The 16,857-nt window shown below is 42.8% G+C and overlaps 1 protein-coding gene across 6 annotated transcripts in view; it reads right to left on the bottom strand.

The window, feature by feature from the left end:
* Nucleotides 1-16,857, bottom strand: part of TMEM74 (transmembrane protein 74) — a 42,286-nt gene that overhangs the window by 24,039 nt on the left and 1,390 nt on the right. For 3 of the 6 annotated variants that reach the window (XM_063424392.1, XM_063424496.1, XM_063424449.1), the window contains exon 2: nt 11,305-16,642. The exons of 1 other annotated variant lie outside the window; for it this stretch is intronic. In XM_063424392.1, the coding sequence (XP_063280462.1) occupies nt 15,489-16,436 (948 nt within the window). In that variant the 5' untranslated portion in view covers nt 16,437-16,642 and the 3' untranslated portion in view covers nt 11,305-15,488. Of the gene's footprint in view, nt 1-11,304; nt 16,643-16,857 lie in introns of those variants that run through there. 2 more of the 6 variants (XM_063424579.1, XM_063424632.1) reach the window with 1 other exon arrangement.

Below are 16,857 nucleotides of genomic sequence, written 5' to 3'. Positions count from 1 at the left end.
ACAAGGGGATGTATGTTGTACCACTCCTTGTGCCCAGCAGCTCATTTGGCTGGTGCACAGGAGCTAAGATGCACAGGCTGCTCCCTCCACAGCCTTGCTCTGTGAGGCAGGGTTATAAAGGGAAGGAAAACAGTATGTGTTGAGATTTGAAGCAAAGTGGTTATGGTACATGACCTGCACGAGATGACCCCATGGCTCTGATACAGGCCAGTAAGGCTCCAAAGAAGAGTAATCAATTACTGCATCTAAGGTCACAAGAGACTGTAATTACCTCTCTGATCTCCTGTATTATACAGTGCACAGGCCATCTATTATGATTATAATAATTATTATAGTTGTTAATGCTATTATTTTAGAAAAAACATCCATCTTCATTTCAAAACTTCCAGGGATGCAAAGGCCTTGGTATTCACTTGGTACTTACTCCAGCTTGCTTAATTACCAATCCCAGTCAGAGTGTAAATTTATCTGCTAAGTGCAGTAACCCTCTACTATCAATTTCTGGTCTGCAGTAAGTATTGATAGACCTGGGCAAGAACATTCTGTATGTTTGTGTATGTCTACCTGTGGTTAAACAATGCTGAGGACAGGTCTTCACTCTGTCATGACAAAGGGCTTGAGCTGATAGAGCTCTGCTGATAAGGTTCTACTTTAGAGGTGCTGCTTGCAAATGCCAGGTCATGACCTTCCCTTTGTCCTCTGCTTGGTAAAGGCCAGTGTATCATTTTCTGTTGAATTGCAGTTAGCAGTATATCCTGCTTTCCTAGTTCTGTACAGGATCATACAGAGATCCTCTCTGCATCTTTGTCCATGGGTGTATACAATTACACTGGAAAAGAACATAGAGGCAAAAGGCATTAATTAATGTGCCTATAAATTTCCCAGGAGGGACTAAGGTAAAAAAAAAGGTCTTCAAAGTGCCTTTGTTTTAGACTTTGTTTAATCTCTACTTTCTTCCTGGCTGCACTGATATAATTTTCATGAGTAATTACTACAGGAAAATAGACTTTCTCTCTGTAAAAGTTTTATTAACAAATCAAATATTCTATCAGAATGGGAAATGCATATAAAAAACAAAGTTCTTATATATTACAATTACATTCACAACCCAGAATTGTTACTAAAATATTTTGGAAACCCAGAATTGTTAGAACTGTGAATATAACCAAAACACAAAACCAAAGAAAAAAGAAAAAAGAAAAAAGAAAAAAGAAAAAAGAAAAAAGAAAAAAGAAAAAAGAAAAAAGAAAAAAGAAAAAAGAAAAAGGAAAAAAGAAAAAGGAAAAAAAGAAAAAAGAAAAAAGAAAAAAAAAAGTTTGTTCTAGTGATAGAGACTTCTCAGAAGGCCCCCTTCCACAGAGGGAAATGAGGCTCCTTCACTTACTCTATACGTATATATTGAAATGTTACCAACTTCTGTTAGCAACTTTCCTTCCATACATTTTGATCCTATTAACCAGTCTAACCAATCTGATTTTCCTGGGGTGGAGGGTGGGGGGCAGGTAAATGCTGTATATGCCACTACATTCAGTGAACATGAGCTATTGAATTGGAGACAGAGACCTCTTAAGTTTTCCAGCTGAGAACTGCACAGCGACAGCTCACACCTTATTAGATACCAGACAATACAAAGCAGCAGAATCAGCAATATCTTTGGAAAAGCTTCAATTAACAATGAGACATAAATGTGCTGGAAGCAGCACTTGCTCCATCCTGGTGTTCAGAGGGCTGAGCGTGTCCCTCGGGGCTTTGCTGGAGGGGCAGGAAACACAAAGTGCTGCCACTGCAGTGCAGATGCTGTCCTACAAGTTGGGTCTCCATATTAGTAAGATCAATTGCACTTGTAACATCAAATTTCGTTAGTGCTATATCTATTTTCATAGCTATGGAACAAATGCTTCTTCCTTTTGGTGAATTTTGCAGACTGTGGGCCACAGCTGTTGGCAAAGCTCTCATTGATTCACGACCAGAGAAGAAACCTCATCACATGCTGTAGTTATTATGAGCTGTTGGCATTTTTAAGTCACGCTAATGATCCAGTTGAAGGATCTTTTTATTATTATTTACTGATTTTTTTAAAAATTGTAAGTCAAGAAAACACATATTAATATGCAACTGTCTGAATATCTCCTCTGGCAAAAAGGAAGATTGAAAAAAAAATTGCAGAGGAGAGGGAGATTTTATCATGTAGTCACCTCCTGCGCTGTAAGAAGTAAATAAGAAAGTGGATGACATCATTTATGACCTAAATGAATGGCAAAATAATGAAATGCCTTTGCTGACAGGAAGAACTGATACATACCTCAGATATCTGACTCTGTTAATTTACAAGTTGCTATCTTCAGCTGAAAAAAATGTTAAAATGCCCAGTGTCCACATTTTATTTCTGGTGCTCATCAATCAAACCCACACTAAAATGAGCTGATCAAAATGCACCAGATAGCTGGAGAACTGAGATGGGGATGCTTAACTGTATTGTGATGAGACATAAAATTGTCAAAGATTGCAGTTCAGTAGTTTTATATGAACTACAGACAGGGAGAAACCCACAAAAATAATAACATTTCATTTTCACATTCTTCTGCAAAAGGCTCCAGCTTCTCATTTCATATATTTTAATTTCAAACTGACATAAGCTAAGCTAAATATTCTGGTTTTGTTGGGAGGAGGTAAAAACCTGAAACTCCTACTAAAGTAAAGCATCTTGTAGTGTGGTTGGGTTAAGGATAAATACCTTTCTTCTTTAGGAGACATCTGTCTTGAAACAGTGTTTTCCTTTTCATCTGTCTAGAGGCAGAGATCTCTAAACCCAGCCAGAAGGTGCTACAAGTTGTAATTGCTGGAAGGTCTGAGCTCCTCCATATGTGGTGGCTTTAATGTTCAGTGCTCTGGTTTTATCACAGCCAACTGCTCAGCCTGGAGAACAGAAGGCTCAGGGAAATCTTACCAAAGTGTATAAAAACCTGAGGTGGGGCCAGGGGAAAAAAGACAAAGCCAGAGATTTCTCATGCTGTGCACTGACAAGGCAAGAGGCAATGAATTCTGAAATACAGAAAATTCTGATAATTATCATATTTCTTTTTACTGTGCAGATGGTCAAACACTGCAAAATGCCCCAGAGACGCTGTGGAGTCTCCTTTAATGGAGATATTCAAAAGTCAACTGGATGAGCTACGAGCAATCTTCTCTCACTGACTTTGCCTGAGCAGGGGCTGGACAAGATGAGCTCAGAGATGTCCACCAGCCTCTACCACGCTTCTGTGAAATGGCTCCTTCTCTACCACTTTTTATGAAATTCTGAAAGCAGCCTGACACACTGAGTGCCATCCAGTGATCAGCTCAAAGGAAACAAATAGTCATTTGGACAGATTTCTGAACAACAACAAAAAAATCTTTTATCTTCTAAGCAATGTCTGTTTTGCCAATTATTTATCTGTCAGCTTGAGAGATAAGATCAGACTATGCCTGTACTTTCCATATGTTTCTTTTGCTGCAGATCATTCAGCGCCAAAGTTTCCTGAATATCTAAATCTGACTTTTAGATTATTAATTTGAAACACTTGGGATAAAAACATGAATCTCAAACTTTTCTGCAGGGCATATAGACCATTTTCCTACTGCCAGCACTATAAAGATAAATTAGCTTCATTGCAGAAGAACAGAAGACATTCTGAAGGTTTCCTAGAGATTAGTTTAATTAGCTAATAAACAAATGGAATATACTTATTTCATTGAGATAGCAGAAATGCATTATCTCAAACAATAAAGGCAGCATTTGTATGCAGCTCATGACAGCAAAGAGACAGTGAGTAATACAAGAGAGATAAATTTAACAGGAGAGGAGGTGCTGAAGGCGGAGAGGGGTGAGGATACAAGCAGAGCCGGAAGAGCAGCGAGGACAATTGCAGTGATGATGAAGGACACAAGGACACAGAGGCAATTGCCCTCCACTCAAGCTGCCTTTGTCCAGAGCTGGATGAGGCAGGCAGGAGACACTTGCACTGCACTGACCACAGAGCTGTGTATGTGCTGAGGCACAGCACGGTGCTCGGGCACTGTGCCCTCCCAGAGCAGCACTGGGACCGGAGCCGCTGTGTCCAGGCAGCTCCAAAGCCTGGCTCTGCCTGTCCCCACGCACACACAGAGCTGTGCCCCCACGAGCAAGTTCCAGGAGCATCTCAGCTTCTCTCCAAAGTGCCCATGAGTCTCTAACTAGTTCTGAAACTAGTTCTGAAACAAGATGAGAAAGGGAAATACATTGCAAAGTAAATGGGTCATATAAAATGGAAATAAGTGATAAAAGTTACAATAATAATCATCAAACAGTCTTCTTCTGGGCCTACCATTGGTTTAGAAGGGGACTGATGCACAAGGCAGAGAGGGACTGCAAGGCTGGCAGAGGTGTGGGGGGGAGTGAAAGTATAAAAATGGAGAAAAACAAGATCTGTTGGTGCATCACAAGATGGCTGTATTTGTTCAGTGGTTCATAAAGACACTGCCTAACGTTTTCAGGGGATTTGTGCCCTTAGGAAAACCTGAGAATAGAGAGTGTTCTCAAATTAAATGCAAAATCAACTTTTATTCTGAAAGACAACTGAATGATGTGAGAGAGAATTTAGGGTCTGTCCAAACAAGTAAAATTTTAAAAGGCACTGGAAACATAATTGGTCTTATACACTGTAGTGTAAAAACTCCTGGCATCTGACTATCCCTTCCATTAAAATAGACAAGAGATAGGAACCTTTGAAAACACTGGATGTAACTAGAGGAAATATTTTATGAAAATGAGTCATGGCTTTCAAAATCAAAACTTTTTATTACTGCTGATAAATTGGCTTACTAGTATAAAGAATGACTGATCAGTAAGGGCTTGCCTTTGGATTTTGTTTCTTTTTTTTTTGATTCCCAGTCTTGATTAGCCTCCTGTATTACAACAGCATCAATCAAGCTGACTACAATCAATTCAGTATGAATTGTGAAATCTATTTCCACAATAATTACTGACTGTAGCTATTAACATTATGAAATCCATATTCCTACCTGCTTGCTGACAAGACCTTTACCTCCCTTCCATTTTCTTCTTTTTAGTTGCACATACTTTCTCTGATTAAAAAAAAACCAAAAAACAAAACAAAACAAAAAAACCCCCAACTTTTCTTATTTTTTCCCTCTTCTGTTCACTGAGGTAAAATACTAAGATGCACAGGTAATAAATAAATTAATAGCTAAAATACCTTATTTCAAAGCGGAACGTAACCAAACATTGTCCTATATAAATGACAGTAAACATGTGATCCTGCATGGGCACAGAAATTAACTTAGGATTCCCAAAAGAGCTCAAGGTAAAGAAAGATGGTATTTGTGTGACAAATTCACCTCCTTAGGGGTTTGGATACAGACCTCCTTACTTGCAATGCAGTGGCTCATCTGTGTGTAAATAAGTGGCTGTAGTTATTTATGTAAGCTTATTGTTATATATCCTGGAACTTTTAATGGGATGTGGGGTATTTTCAGTGAAGGATTCTGAAAATGTACAAATTTTCCATGTCTGTCCTCCTTGGCCCGCATTCCAGCCTTCACCTTGGAAAAAAAAGCCACTAAAACCTGCTCCGTTTACTGTAGTTAAGACTGAGATTTTAAACCACAGACTTGAGCTATTACTGCTGTGCTGTGGAGCAGCCCCAGGAGCTGTTTATCTCTCCAATTCACAACTACTTTCCTTTCATCTTGCTCTGTGCAGGAGTAGTAACTTACTACTGGCCTCAAATTTTATCTCAGGCCACCTCAAGCCAGCTGAAAGGTAAGCTTAATCCCATCTGAATTGAAGGAGAGGTATAAAAGAATTGTCTTTTTATTCCTATGCACTAGACACAGAACCAGCTAATAGGTAGGACAGTCAAAGAGGAGGAACTAGTTCTTTGTTGGGTCACAGAGCACACACACAGCACACCCATAGACAGATGAGATTTGGGCTCTCAGATGACAATGTATAAAGGAGATCTCCATGTATATTTAAATGATTATTTAAGACTGTCTATGAGAACAAGTATTCCATTTCCAAGGCTCAGACGTGCACTCTTGGAGGTGCAGCAGTGCCATGTGTCAACTGGACACTGCCCACTGTCCCCAAGCAGAGGGCTCAGAGTGGTTCTGTTCGCACACGTGGCTGTGTGAGGCCGATGAAGAACTGCAGAGCAAGAACAGCACAAGCAGAAATAATGTATGACCCTAAAGCACCCCAGACCTGAACACGAATGGGAGTTATCTGGATAGAGGGAGATTGACAGCTCTTTGAATCCAAGCACTAAATAAAGACATGCATTTGTGGTGCTCCTAGAAAGACTCTGTTTCCAGAAATCAATGCAAAGATTTGTCCAGCACCATGTGCAGCATTTTTCTCTCCTTCTCAGACAGACTAATTTTATCTAGAAATTTGCTGTCTGCATTATATCTCCTCTTCATTTTTTCTGCAAATGATAAGGCATTGTCCAAAACTGACTTAATAACAGCAATAAGAGAGATGGTTTGTCACTTTAGGTTACTCAGATAGTGGTTAAAGTTAATAAAGGTTCAGACTGCTTCTTTGTGCTACAAATGCTGCAGAACAGATTTGCCTGCTGGGGAGCACAATTGGAGGTGCTGGTTCCCTAATCACTCCTCAGACACTAGGATAGTGGCTAGAACATTCATTTTCTCATGAAGACATCTGACATTTGCTTCTCTCCACACTTCTCTATCCCTGCTGGAAAGCTGCAAGCATAACCTCAGCACAGTTAATTTTCTTCTCTCACACACCAGGACAAGAAATACCATTAGTGTGTGAGTGATGTATGAGGTGTAGGGTTCCTGCACCCCCTCCTTTTTGTTCAAGGGTTGACCATGAGCTGTTCCTGCTCTTCTTCCCTCCCACAGTCTATCATGGATCTAAAGCTTTGACCCTCACTCTCTGAATGTACTTCTCCTATGAGCAGCTGCTTTAACAGGGCTTGCAGAATTAGGCATACAGCAGCAGCATATGAAAAATGATGCTTTTTTTGTAGACTGTGCAGAGCTGGAGGTCAAGCACACTATTAATAATTCTCTGACTTTTTAAAAGCTGTGTTTCCTCCATTTGTTGGCAACATGATTTGAAAGGTCTGTACAAGCCACTTAAAACAGCAGCTGAACAGAGGCATTTCAGCATTGTCCAGTATTGATTTTAGCTTCTAACTCGCCTCTTTGCTAAGACTGGTTTCAATATCCTGTGAAGTTTAAGTGGAGGCATTTCCCATCGCAATAGCTGTGCATTGTAATTTGATCCCATAGACAAACCCGTAGGCTTTTCCTTAGCAACATGGCTTGGCTCAAAGAGCAAGACTGACACAAAATCTCCACCTTGGACCACTGCTGCCCACACTGAAGAAAGGCTGAGTGGGGAACGAATGGAGGTGGGCAGGAGTGGGGACTGCAATCACCAGGCTGTTTACAGAGCTCAGCTGTACAAAAAAACCCTTATAATATAGGGCTGTTACAACAGGGTATTTCTGCTTCCAGGGAAGTGATCCCAAAGAACATGAAACTTCAGTAAATTCAAAGCACTAGTTAGTATGCTCCCACATAGCAGAAGCTTAAAAGAAAATGAAACTCAGGAAAATGTAGCAAATTCTTAACCAAAATTAAGGAAACAAAATACCATTATGTGAAATGTGAAAATGTGAAAGAAAAATAACATGGATTTGGTTAACCATAAGAGTGACCTAAAATTTAAGACATTTCCCCACTGGGGAAATTAGAACATATAGATAATAATTTTCATTTCTTTTTGGGGGGTATGCAAGCAAGATTCTCATAGAAGAGAAAAAAGGTCATGAGGAAGTGCTCTGTATTTATACTAGAAAGAAGAAAAAAGAAAAAGAACAGGTTTTCTACTCGGTGGGGAGTGAGACAGGACAAAATTGAAAATGACATTGAGAAGGCTGAAGTGCTTCAACCTTTCTTTACCCCATTAAAAAAATCTAAAAGTATTCAGACTATCTATAGACTTCAGAACTTAAGAACTTAGGCTTGGTAGAGAGTAGAAGAAGAGGCTGCATAGACACATAATGTATCTGCAAATCATGTGAGCCTTATAAAATTCACCCCAGAGTGCTCAGAGAACTGAGCAGCAATTTCACAGCCATGAGTAATCATCTTTGAGGACTGATGGAGGGTGAAAGTTCCAGAAGACTGGAAAATGACCTCTCAAGAGCTCTTCCAGTCACGGTCACCAGTCCTAGGTAAGCTAGGTTCCCTAGGAGGGAAAAACAAAGGTAAGGCTGTGATCTATTGATTCCTTCTTTAAGAAGCCACAGTGGCAAAAAACTACTCGGTATTGCCCCCTTGGTATAGGCAGAGTATGAAGTTTTAAGAACACAGGGTCAGTCTGGATCAAATCAAAGGTCCATCTGTCACAAAACAGGCTCAGATAGCCTGTAGCAGTTACAGCTTTATCTAAAACCAAGGGAAGGGCAAGCATACATCAGCACATTCTCTTAGCTCTTAGCAATCAGAAGCTTAGGGACTTACAGGGCTAGACTTGGCATCCTTCTGTTAATAGCCTTCCGTGACCTTTAATAGCCCTCAACAATTACTAATGAAGAGATCTTTAAAGTGTCATCTTTATTACGTGAAATCAGAATACAGGGAAACTGAAAACAGTCACATACTTTCTACAGCTCTGTCTTTCAGTGAATATATTTTTGTTCCCAGCCTGGATATATTGTTATCACATATACATTCATTTCATGAACAGCTAATCCTTGAGAAAAGCAATACCAAAATGTCAGGATAGCTACTTGATATTATTTACATTCAAGCACAGTTACTCTGGCTAGTTTGTCAGAAGCTGCTTCATGTTGGAGTTCAACCAAATTTATTTTAAGCTATAAAGAGACAAGACAATCCCATGTAGATGGATACACTGCAGTTAGAGAATAGTGATTACAGAACTTTATTTACATTTCTAGCTGATCAACATATTTTAGATCCTTCTAATGGGAAGAATTGATTTTTTTTCCTCTGCAAAAGGGACTTAATCAATTTTGCTTCTGGAAATGTTTTATTCAACAACAGCTAAATTTCCCTGCATACACATCTGTCAAAACAGAAACAATCATTGGAAAAGAGAAGCTTTTTGTGCTGATATAAAGATATCTGTTTTATTCGTTCAACAGAAGCCTACTGATTTTTTATGCCATAAAAAAACCCAGATACAAATCCCTTAAATGTGCAAAACCTTACCCAAATACATCCAATTATTAGCAAATTTAGTTTCAGTTGACTTTTTGAGATATTTTACAGATGATTTTGTACTTTAAATTAAATGTAAATGTCATACTCCAGAAAAAAAAAATCTGCAATCCTTTTCAGATTAATGTATTCTAGTGGTTCTGTACTAATTTAGCCTTTTCTGCAGTGCTGGACTGGGACTTAAGAAGCCTTGGTTCTCCAGCTCTCCAGGTGGCTCTCTTTGGTATCTGTGTGCAGGAGACTTTTTCAGAACATTATGTTTCATGCTGCTCAGCGTCTCATTTCTCGCAGATGGAAGAACTTTCAGTGATCTGTGGGTTCACACTGGGTGCAGGTGAACAAAACCCACACTTGCAATGCCCTCATTCAAAACAATGGCCAAATGCCCATGAGGTGCAGCTCAGCATCTTTTACCATTAGGTAACAGTGGGCCAATCTACACATAAATAAGCAGAAAACTCTTTTTAATATAGCAAGTCTGCAGATATATTTTAACAATTAATTTTACTGAAAATCTAATTAAAACATGCATTATTTGTCTCAGTGTCTACTATGGGCACTGCATTTACATTTACACAAACAAGTATTAAGCAGGTTCATTTTAAATGAGGTTCTTGTCTCATTTGGTTTTTGCAGATTTATAACACCTACAGCTGAATTTAAACTGATAAGAAAACCAGAGAAGTCTCACATCCTTGCAGTCTGCAGGACTCTTGACCTTGCCAGAACTCATAAACACAGGGGGAAAATGCCCCAGTGAATATAGTGCATGATACTGAACCCTCCAAAATTTAAAACAGTATGATTAAGAAGAAATCTGTAAAAAGGGTAAAAATGAAATTGTGTGTTTGCTTTCAGTTAGAAAGCCTACCAGTTCTTTCAGCTGATGTATTGTCATATCTATAAATACATCTACTCTCTTAACCTCTTGCTAACCACCAGTTGCACACCATAGCCTGCATTTGGCTTCAGTGCAGTCACTGCAGTCAATTTGGCCACTTCTGGGACACCTTTATTACTCCTGCAGCAGGAACAGCCTGAAACCTGAATTACAAACTGGGGCCCTGTTGTGCTCTGTTCTGTGGTAACAGGTAATATGAGTAGACAGTCCCTGCTCCAGCCTGGATCCACACCCCACCACAGCACTCCCACCCACATGGTGATTCACACGACAGCGGCAGGGAAAGGTCTGATTCTGTCACACCAGAATGAAAAGTGACCTTACAGGGAATAACCTGTGTGGCATACCTTCAAATCTCGTTTGGGAGGGAGTATGGGTTGTCAAAAGTGCTTAAGGTGTTTAACAGACACTGGAGATCTGAGAAACAAAAAAAGCCAGGAGAAAACTGTGGCTCCCTGGAGGTCCTGCTTAGCTGCCAGTCGCTGCTGACCCCACACCAGCACCTGACCACTGCTGCCCACTCTGACACAGCTTTTCTGGAGGGAGAGGTGAAGCTGACACTGAGGAGGTAATGCCCAGCCCATGGACCTCCAGGAATACAGCTCCTGCATCTCCCTGCATCGCCCATCCCCTCCAGTGTGTTCTGAGAGCCACACGCCCACCCATCAGCACCATGGCTGGAGCTGGGCCCGGCACTCTGCCCTCCTGCCCTGGCCACGGCCAAACTGGGCCACGGTGAGGATGTGATACTGAAGTGGTCATGCATGTGGTGTGGTGAGAAAGGGCTCAACACCCACCTCCTGACACAGCACCTCCCCACTGCCTGCTCACACAGCCATGGCTGCTCCCCCTGCTTCTTCTTTTTTGTTCTGGTTGTGTGGAGTTGGGTGGGACAGGAGTGCAGCAGGGTTTGAAACTGCACTGCTTGGCACTGCTGTCTGGGAAGGACCAGGACACGATGGAGGGGTGAGCTGGGGAAGCTTGGTGTGCTGGCTCCATCCAGCACCACCTCTGCCAGGCGGCCCCGCTGCCTAAATGGGCTCCATGCTGCTGAGGGCTGGGGACTGCACCCACAGCACGGAGGGAAGAGCCAATCACTGGAATCAGCAAAGAGCAGAGGCCCACAATGACAGTGCTCAGCTTCACAGACTTTTATTTTTGTCTCTGTACAGAGCGCGGCTGCAATTGTAATAAGGCATCAAACGCACTATTGAACAGCTCGTGATGGACTGTAATGTTTCACCCGTAGTGGGTCAGAGTTTTACAAGATTAAACCAGTTGCTTTCTTAGTCAGTAAACTCTATATTCATTGCAGACAGATTTTTTAAATAATTACAAAGACTAAAAAATTGTAAACACATAAAAACCCAGCAACAACCCAGTGTAGCTTCCTAGGAGAGTCTTGGGCGCTTCTGCCGCGGGGCCGGCCTCAGGCCGGAGGGGACACGCTGGGACCGTGGCGTGGGGGCCGGGACCGCGCGGTGACAGCCTCTGCTCTCATGAGCACCCCAGCAGAGGCCATGCACCTCCCACAGCCCAGCCTCAGCCACAGCCACACCGAGAAAAGGAACTGAGAACACGGGCCAGCAGGGAGCTGTTCGAGCAGCACGGAGCCGGACAGCGGCGGCTGCCGCCTCCCTTCCCGCAGTTCAGGGAAGCATGGACACCTCAGTGGGAAGGCAGAGGCCAGGGCTGGGCCCAGCCAGCAGACGTGTCATGAGGTAGAAACTGGGAGAATGTCCTGTTTGGCAGCTGGGGCTGGTCAGAAACAAACTAAGGGCACAGATCCTGTTCTGTTTCCAGGGTACTCAGAATCCAGATATGTTTATAGGGCACCTTAAACCCACTTGTTATATGCCAAAGTTTAGTTCACCCAAAAAAGGGAAAAGCTCTCCAGTGAATCAAGTGACAACTTCAGCCCAGGCAACGAAAAAATCACCAACATCTTCTCCCATTTGTACCTTTAAAGCATTTGAATTTTGAGCAGGGGAAGTCAAATTGCGAGGGTGCATGAGGGGGCAATAAACCTGCCTTGGCCTCACCCTTTGATACCACCCCATGTGAGGTGAACGGTGTGAGGGCCTGTCCACTGGCCAGTGGGCTCATACATTCACTTCCACCATCAGCCACAAGACAGCAAGTGCTTTGGTTTCTGTGTTTGGTTTCACAGCATGAGAACCTGAGAATCCAGAGGTTTCATATTGCACCGCCAACTCACATCATGATGCAATTGCTAAAGGTGATCAGAGAAATATCCTGAACATTTTTATCTGCTAAATTCCTGTGCTCTGAAGGCCTTCCTTCACTGCTTTCAGAGCACACACACCAAAAAAAAGAAACTCTCTTAGTCCCGTTGTTTAAATTTTATTACTCCTCACACTTCTGCAGTGTACATTTAGATTATTAGGTTGACTAATGTTTCCTTAAAATGCTCAGGGAAAATTTCAGGGTTCATTAAAGTATTGCAGGTTCATGATCTGTGACAGGCATTTTACAAAGTGTCAGAAAACTTCTCACTTGACAATAACATACTGACAGTCATGGAAGTGTTTCTTTTTCTAGTGCTAATAATCAGCATTAAGGCATGTCATGGTTCCTACAAGAAATCTGTGATCCATACGGCTTAAGCTGTCATCTTTCCACAATAATGGAATGTACTCCAATTTCATGCATATGTGTAATTAAAAAATAAAAAGAATAGCTATCAAAACCGCCAGCCTCAGTTTTAGAGCTTCTGTAACATAGGTGAGATCACGGAGCCCAGGCAGGTGAACGGGTTTTCATCCCCCAGACATCTGTCCCCTGCCCCACACCATCTTGCTGACCCCAGCTCAGCAACATTTGCCCTCTCACTTGGCATGGCTTTCCCTGGATCTGTGGAGGCCACGGCCAGCCCCTTCCCATCCTCAGGGTAGGACAAGAGGAAGAGCTGTTCCCACCTGCCCACCTTGAGCAAAGTGTCAGGCTCTGCAGGCAGTGTCCACACACCCCTCCAGCTGGCCAAGGCCAGCAGAAGAGGAGCGTTTCTGCTCTGCATCCAGATTCCCAGGCCAGTTCCTTCCTCACTTGTACTGATCACAACAGGCTGAGGTACCTTCCAGACTTCCAGATATAAGACACTTCACGTATTTATCTTAGGGATTCAATCAGGAATCCCTGATGACACAGCCAGAAGGATGTAAGCTCTTCAAAGATCACTGTGGAGATGCTGGTCACTGCTGAGTTACTGCCTGGGAACATGCTGTGTATCATAACATTAACTGGGAGAATCATTTACTGGGCAGCAGCACCCTCTAATAAGGCACCTCATTTAATTATGCAGTAACACTGACCTAAAGCTGCAGCTGGAGCAGAAAACATGTGCAGCAGCATCTCTTTTGCAGGACCAGTGCAAAAGCCCGGGTACCACACTATGGAATTTACTGACCAAAGGCGTGAATCCGGAGCAGGGCAGCTCCTTGGGCCCTTGGTCACAGACACCCATGCCAGCACCTGCAGCCAGCAAGCACAAAGGGACTGAACCAGTCTGGTCAGACTTGGATGCTGCATTTGTCCCCTGACAAAAATAGCCAGAGAAGGGGAATGAAGAACCAAATGGCAAAATAGCGTTCAGTCTCTCTGTGAGGAACTCATGTTTCTGGCATCCACTTCTTATTCTGAACTGTGCTGTCACATATAACTGGGTAAAGGGAGTATAAAGGAAACCTCCCCACCCCTTCCCAAGAGAACTCTTCTCCTGTGTGTCACAGTGGGAAAAAAAGTATCATTTTAAAAATAATGCATACTCCTGGTATTTTAGAGTTAACTCACAACTGACAAGGCTGTCATAGTGAAGCACATGTTTCTTCTAAGACTGCAGTCAGAGACTGTGCAGACAGAGCTCTTCACCCATGTTTGGCTTTGCCAGGGAGACATACATATACAACATACATATACATATTAATTATATATATATATATATATATGTATTAACCACTGCTCAGTGAGAACTGACAGCAGTGCACTGAGCAATTTTTGTTGGTTTTCCCAGCACTGCAAGAACACATCAATGTTCCCCAGAAACCAGCTGGTAATAAAGCAAACAGCATCAGTGGTAGAGGCTTTTGGCTACAGTGCCACAGGACTGAGATTAGTAGCAACATGTACCCTTGATCATCCCCTACGTTAAGTGAGTCTCATGTCAGCCGGTAAACTGCCTGATACTTAACCTCTGTATTTCCTGATGATTTATTCTTTACAAATAAATTGGGTTTTATTGAACAAGTCTCAGAGAGCTCCTTCCTGACCTTTCCTTGCTGGTTATGAGAAGGTTGACAGCCTAGTGACATAAAACTGAAGTTTCAAAAAGGACTAATGAGATGCAGACAGCCTGAGTATAAGCAAAGCCCTACAGCTGAGCTTGAATTTCTTCTGGCATGTGTACTAAAGGAGAAGTGTCCAGTCTCAGCATCCCTATGCTTTTTCAGTCTTTGGGTCTTTTGAGACTCCAAACAAGACGTCTGTTAATTCATGTTATGGCAGTTTTCATACAAAGACATCTGTCCACCAGGAACTAAACTTCTTTTATATGGGTCACTATAGCTATCAGAAGTTAATGACTATCAATCATTGCTAATCTGAACTGAAATGGAGCCACTGACCTCAAGCTGAAAGAGTCTTTTGTCTCCTACCAGTACCATGAGCCATATGGTTTCCTGCCCTTTGCCTCTTATTTCATATTTTAAATAATCATCACTAATTGTACGATTGTTTGGAAATACGGGAGGTTTGTGGCCAGTCATCCCCAAGTGGTGTTCTTTCTTCCCATAGCTGTCACTTAATTGAAGAGAAGGGATCTGCTTAAAACTAAACAATAAAATAGCATCTCTTAATGAAATATTAGCCCTGCTATTTGATTATTGGTCCTGCTTCTTAACATTCTGTCAAGTAGACTGTAAATAATCCTGCAGGCTTCAAAAATTAACAGCTTCCAAAGTGTCAAGGTCATTCATATTCTGTATGAGAGTAATAAGAAAATTATATAGGCAAGACATCAGTGGAATGTTTTATACTAGGATAAACAAGTATCTGAGGAACCTACTTATCACAAATCTCTTTTTATTCAGTGGTTTTCGTTATTTTGTATCATTTGCATTTCATCTGGCACAGTTCCTCTTTACAACAAGTACTCATATATTGCAAACATTTGATTATAGAGCTTAAGATAACACCATTCTTGTCAGACAAATAAACTGCATCACCAGCTATCTTTAGCTGCATCTGCTTTCTTTAATGAAACATATTTTCCTGTAAAAATGCTGCCTTAAAAATCATGACCACACTAATTATCTATGGCAAGCACATCTTCCTCAACTAATGACAGCTCGAGCATATTATCATTTGCACCAGACTTCATTCTAAAATTGAAAGATCCATACAGCTTTGCAGACTCCTTGGAGGATGCAAACCTGCTCCTCCGGTACAGCTCCCCTTTCCACATGGACATCATCAGCAGGCTGGAGAGCACCACGCCCCCCAGGGTTAGGAGACACAGCCCAGCGATCACACAGCGGTCCAAGTGAGCGCCGATCCTGGCGCTCTCGTTCTCCAGCCTCTCCATCTCCCGGGCAGCCACCGTGCTGGGATCCACAGTCACATCTCTGGGTACCACATAGGAAATTATCACCAGCAAAATGCCACAAACCAGGAACAAAATGGCACTAATGAATCCATAGTCAACGGATTTCCCAGCTGCTGCCTCCGAGGCAGCATCGTCCTCCTCAGAGACCAAGGAGGGAGAATCGTGCACCCATTCAGGTGGCAGCGCCCTGCAGGAATGCTGCTGCAGGGGGGCATCCTGGCCACCTGCAGGAGTGGGGGCACTTCTTGCATGCTCCAGATTTACATTTTCATCCACATAGGTGAACGACGTCTCGAGTTCCTGGGCACAGCAGCAGGCTTTCTTCCCTCCATCCTCTTCCCTGGGCAAGAGCTCGCCTGGGCGGCAGGGCTGGGAGGTGCTGGAGGGTGCAGGGTGCTCCTGGGGCGAGGTGCCCACGGAGGGGGGCCAGGGTGCCAGGGGGGGCTCAGCCACAGGGCCCCTCTGCAAGGGCTTGCAGTGCCGTTCACAGTGCAGGGCTGCCACGGCAGCGGCTGCTCTGGGGTCCACCTCACCCCCCTCACACTGCTGCTGCTCACGGGGATGGCAGGGCAGGCTCCAGCCAGCAGCGGTGCCCAGGGGCACCTGTCTGCTCTCCTCAGCCAGGTAGAGAAGCTCCATGCAAGCCATCGACCTTGTCCCCACGAGCCTCACCTCCTGGGCTACGGCATCCTCCAACACATGCTGCTCCTGACCTGCAGAAGCGGCTTCACAGTACTGGTGCTGCTGTATCCCAGAAATCTTCTACTTTTTCACCAACGCTTTGTTAGGGACATGGCTTGTGTCAGCTGGTAAATGATTAAACAAATCCTCTCTGACATTCATTTCTTTTCGGTCTGCAAATGAAATAGCAGAGGGGGAAAAAACAACAACAACAAAACCGAACCCGACAACCTCACGATGATACATTAATAAACCAAAGGAAAGAAAACGCGAATGTAATACATCAGCCCTCCTCTCAACTGTTTGAGGGGAGACAGCAACATGATTGTTTTAATCACGCATTTAAAACTGCAATCTTCTTGCAGATCCAAAATCTATTAGGGAATCT

Source organism: Prinia subflava, chromosome 1 (genome assembly GCF_021018805.1).
Source record: "Prinia subflava isolate CZ2003 ecotype Zambia chromosome 1, Cam_Psub_1.2, whole genome shotgun sequence".
Lineage (NCBI taxonomy): Eukaryota > Metazoa > Chordata > Aves > Passeriformes > Cisticolidae > Prinia > Prinia subflava.
This window is presented reverse-complemented; position numbering and strand designations above follow the sequence as displayed.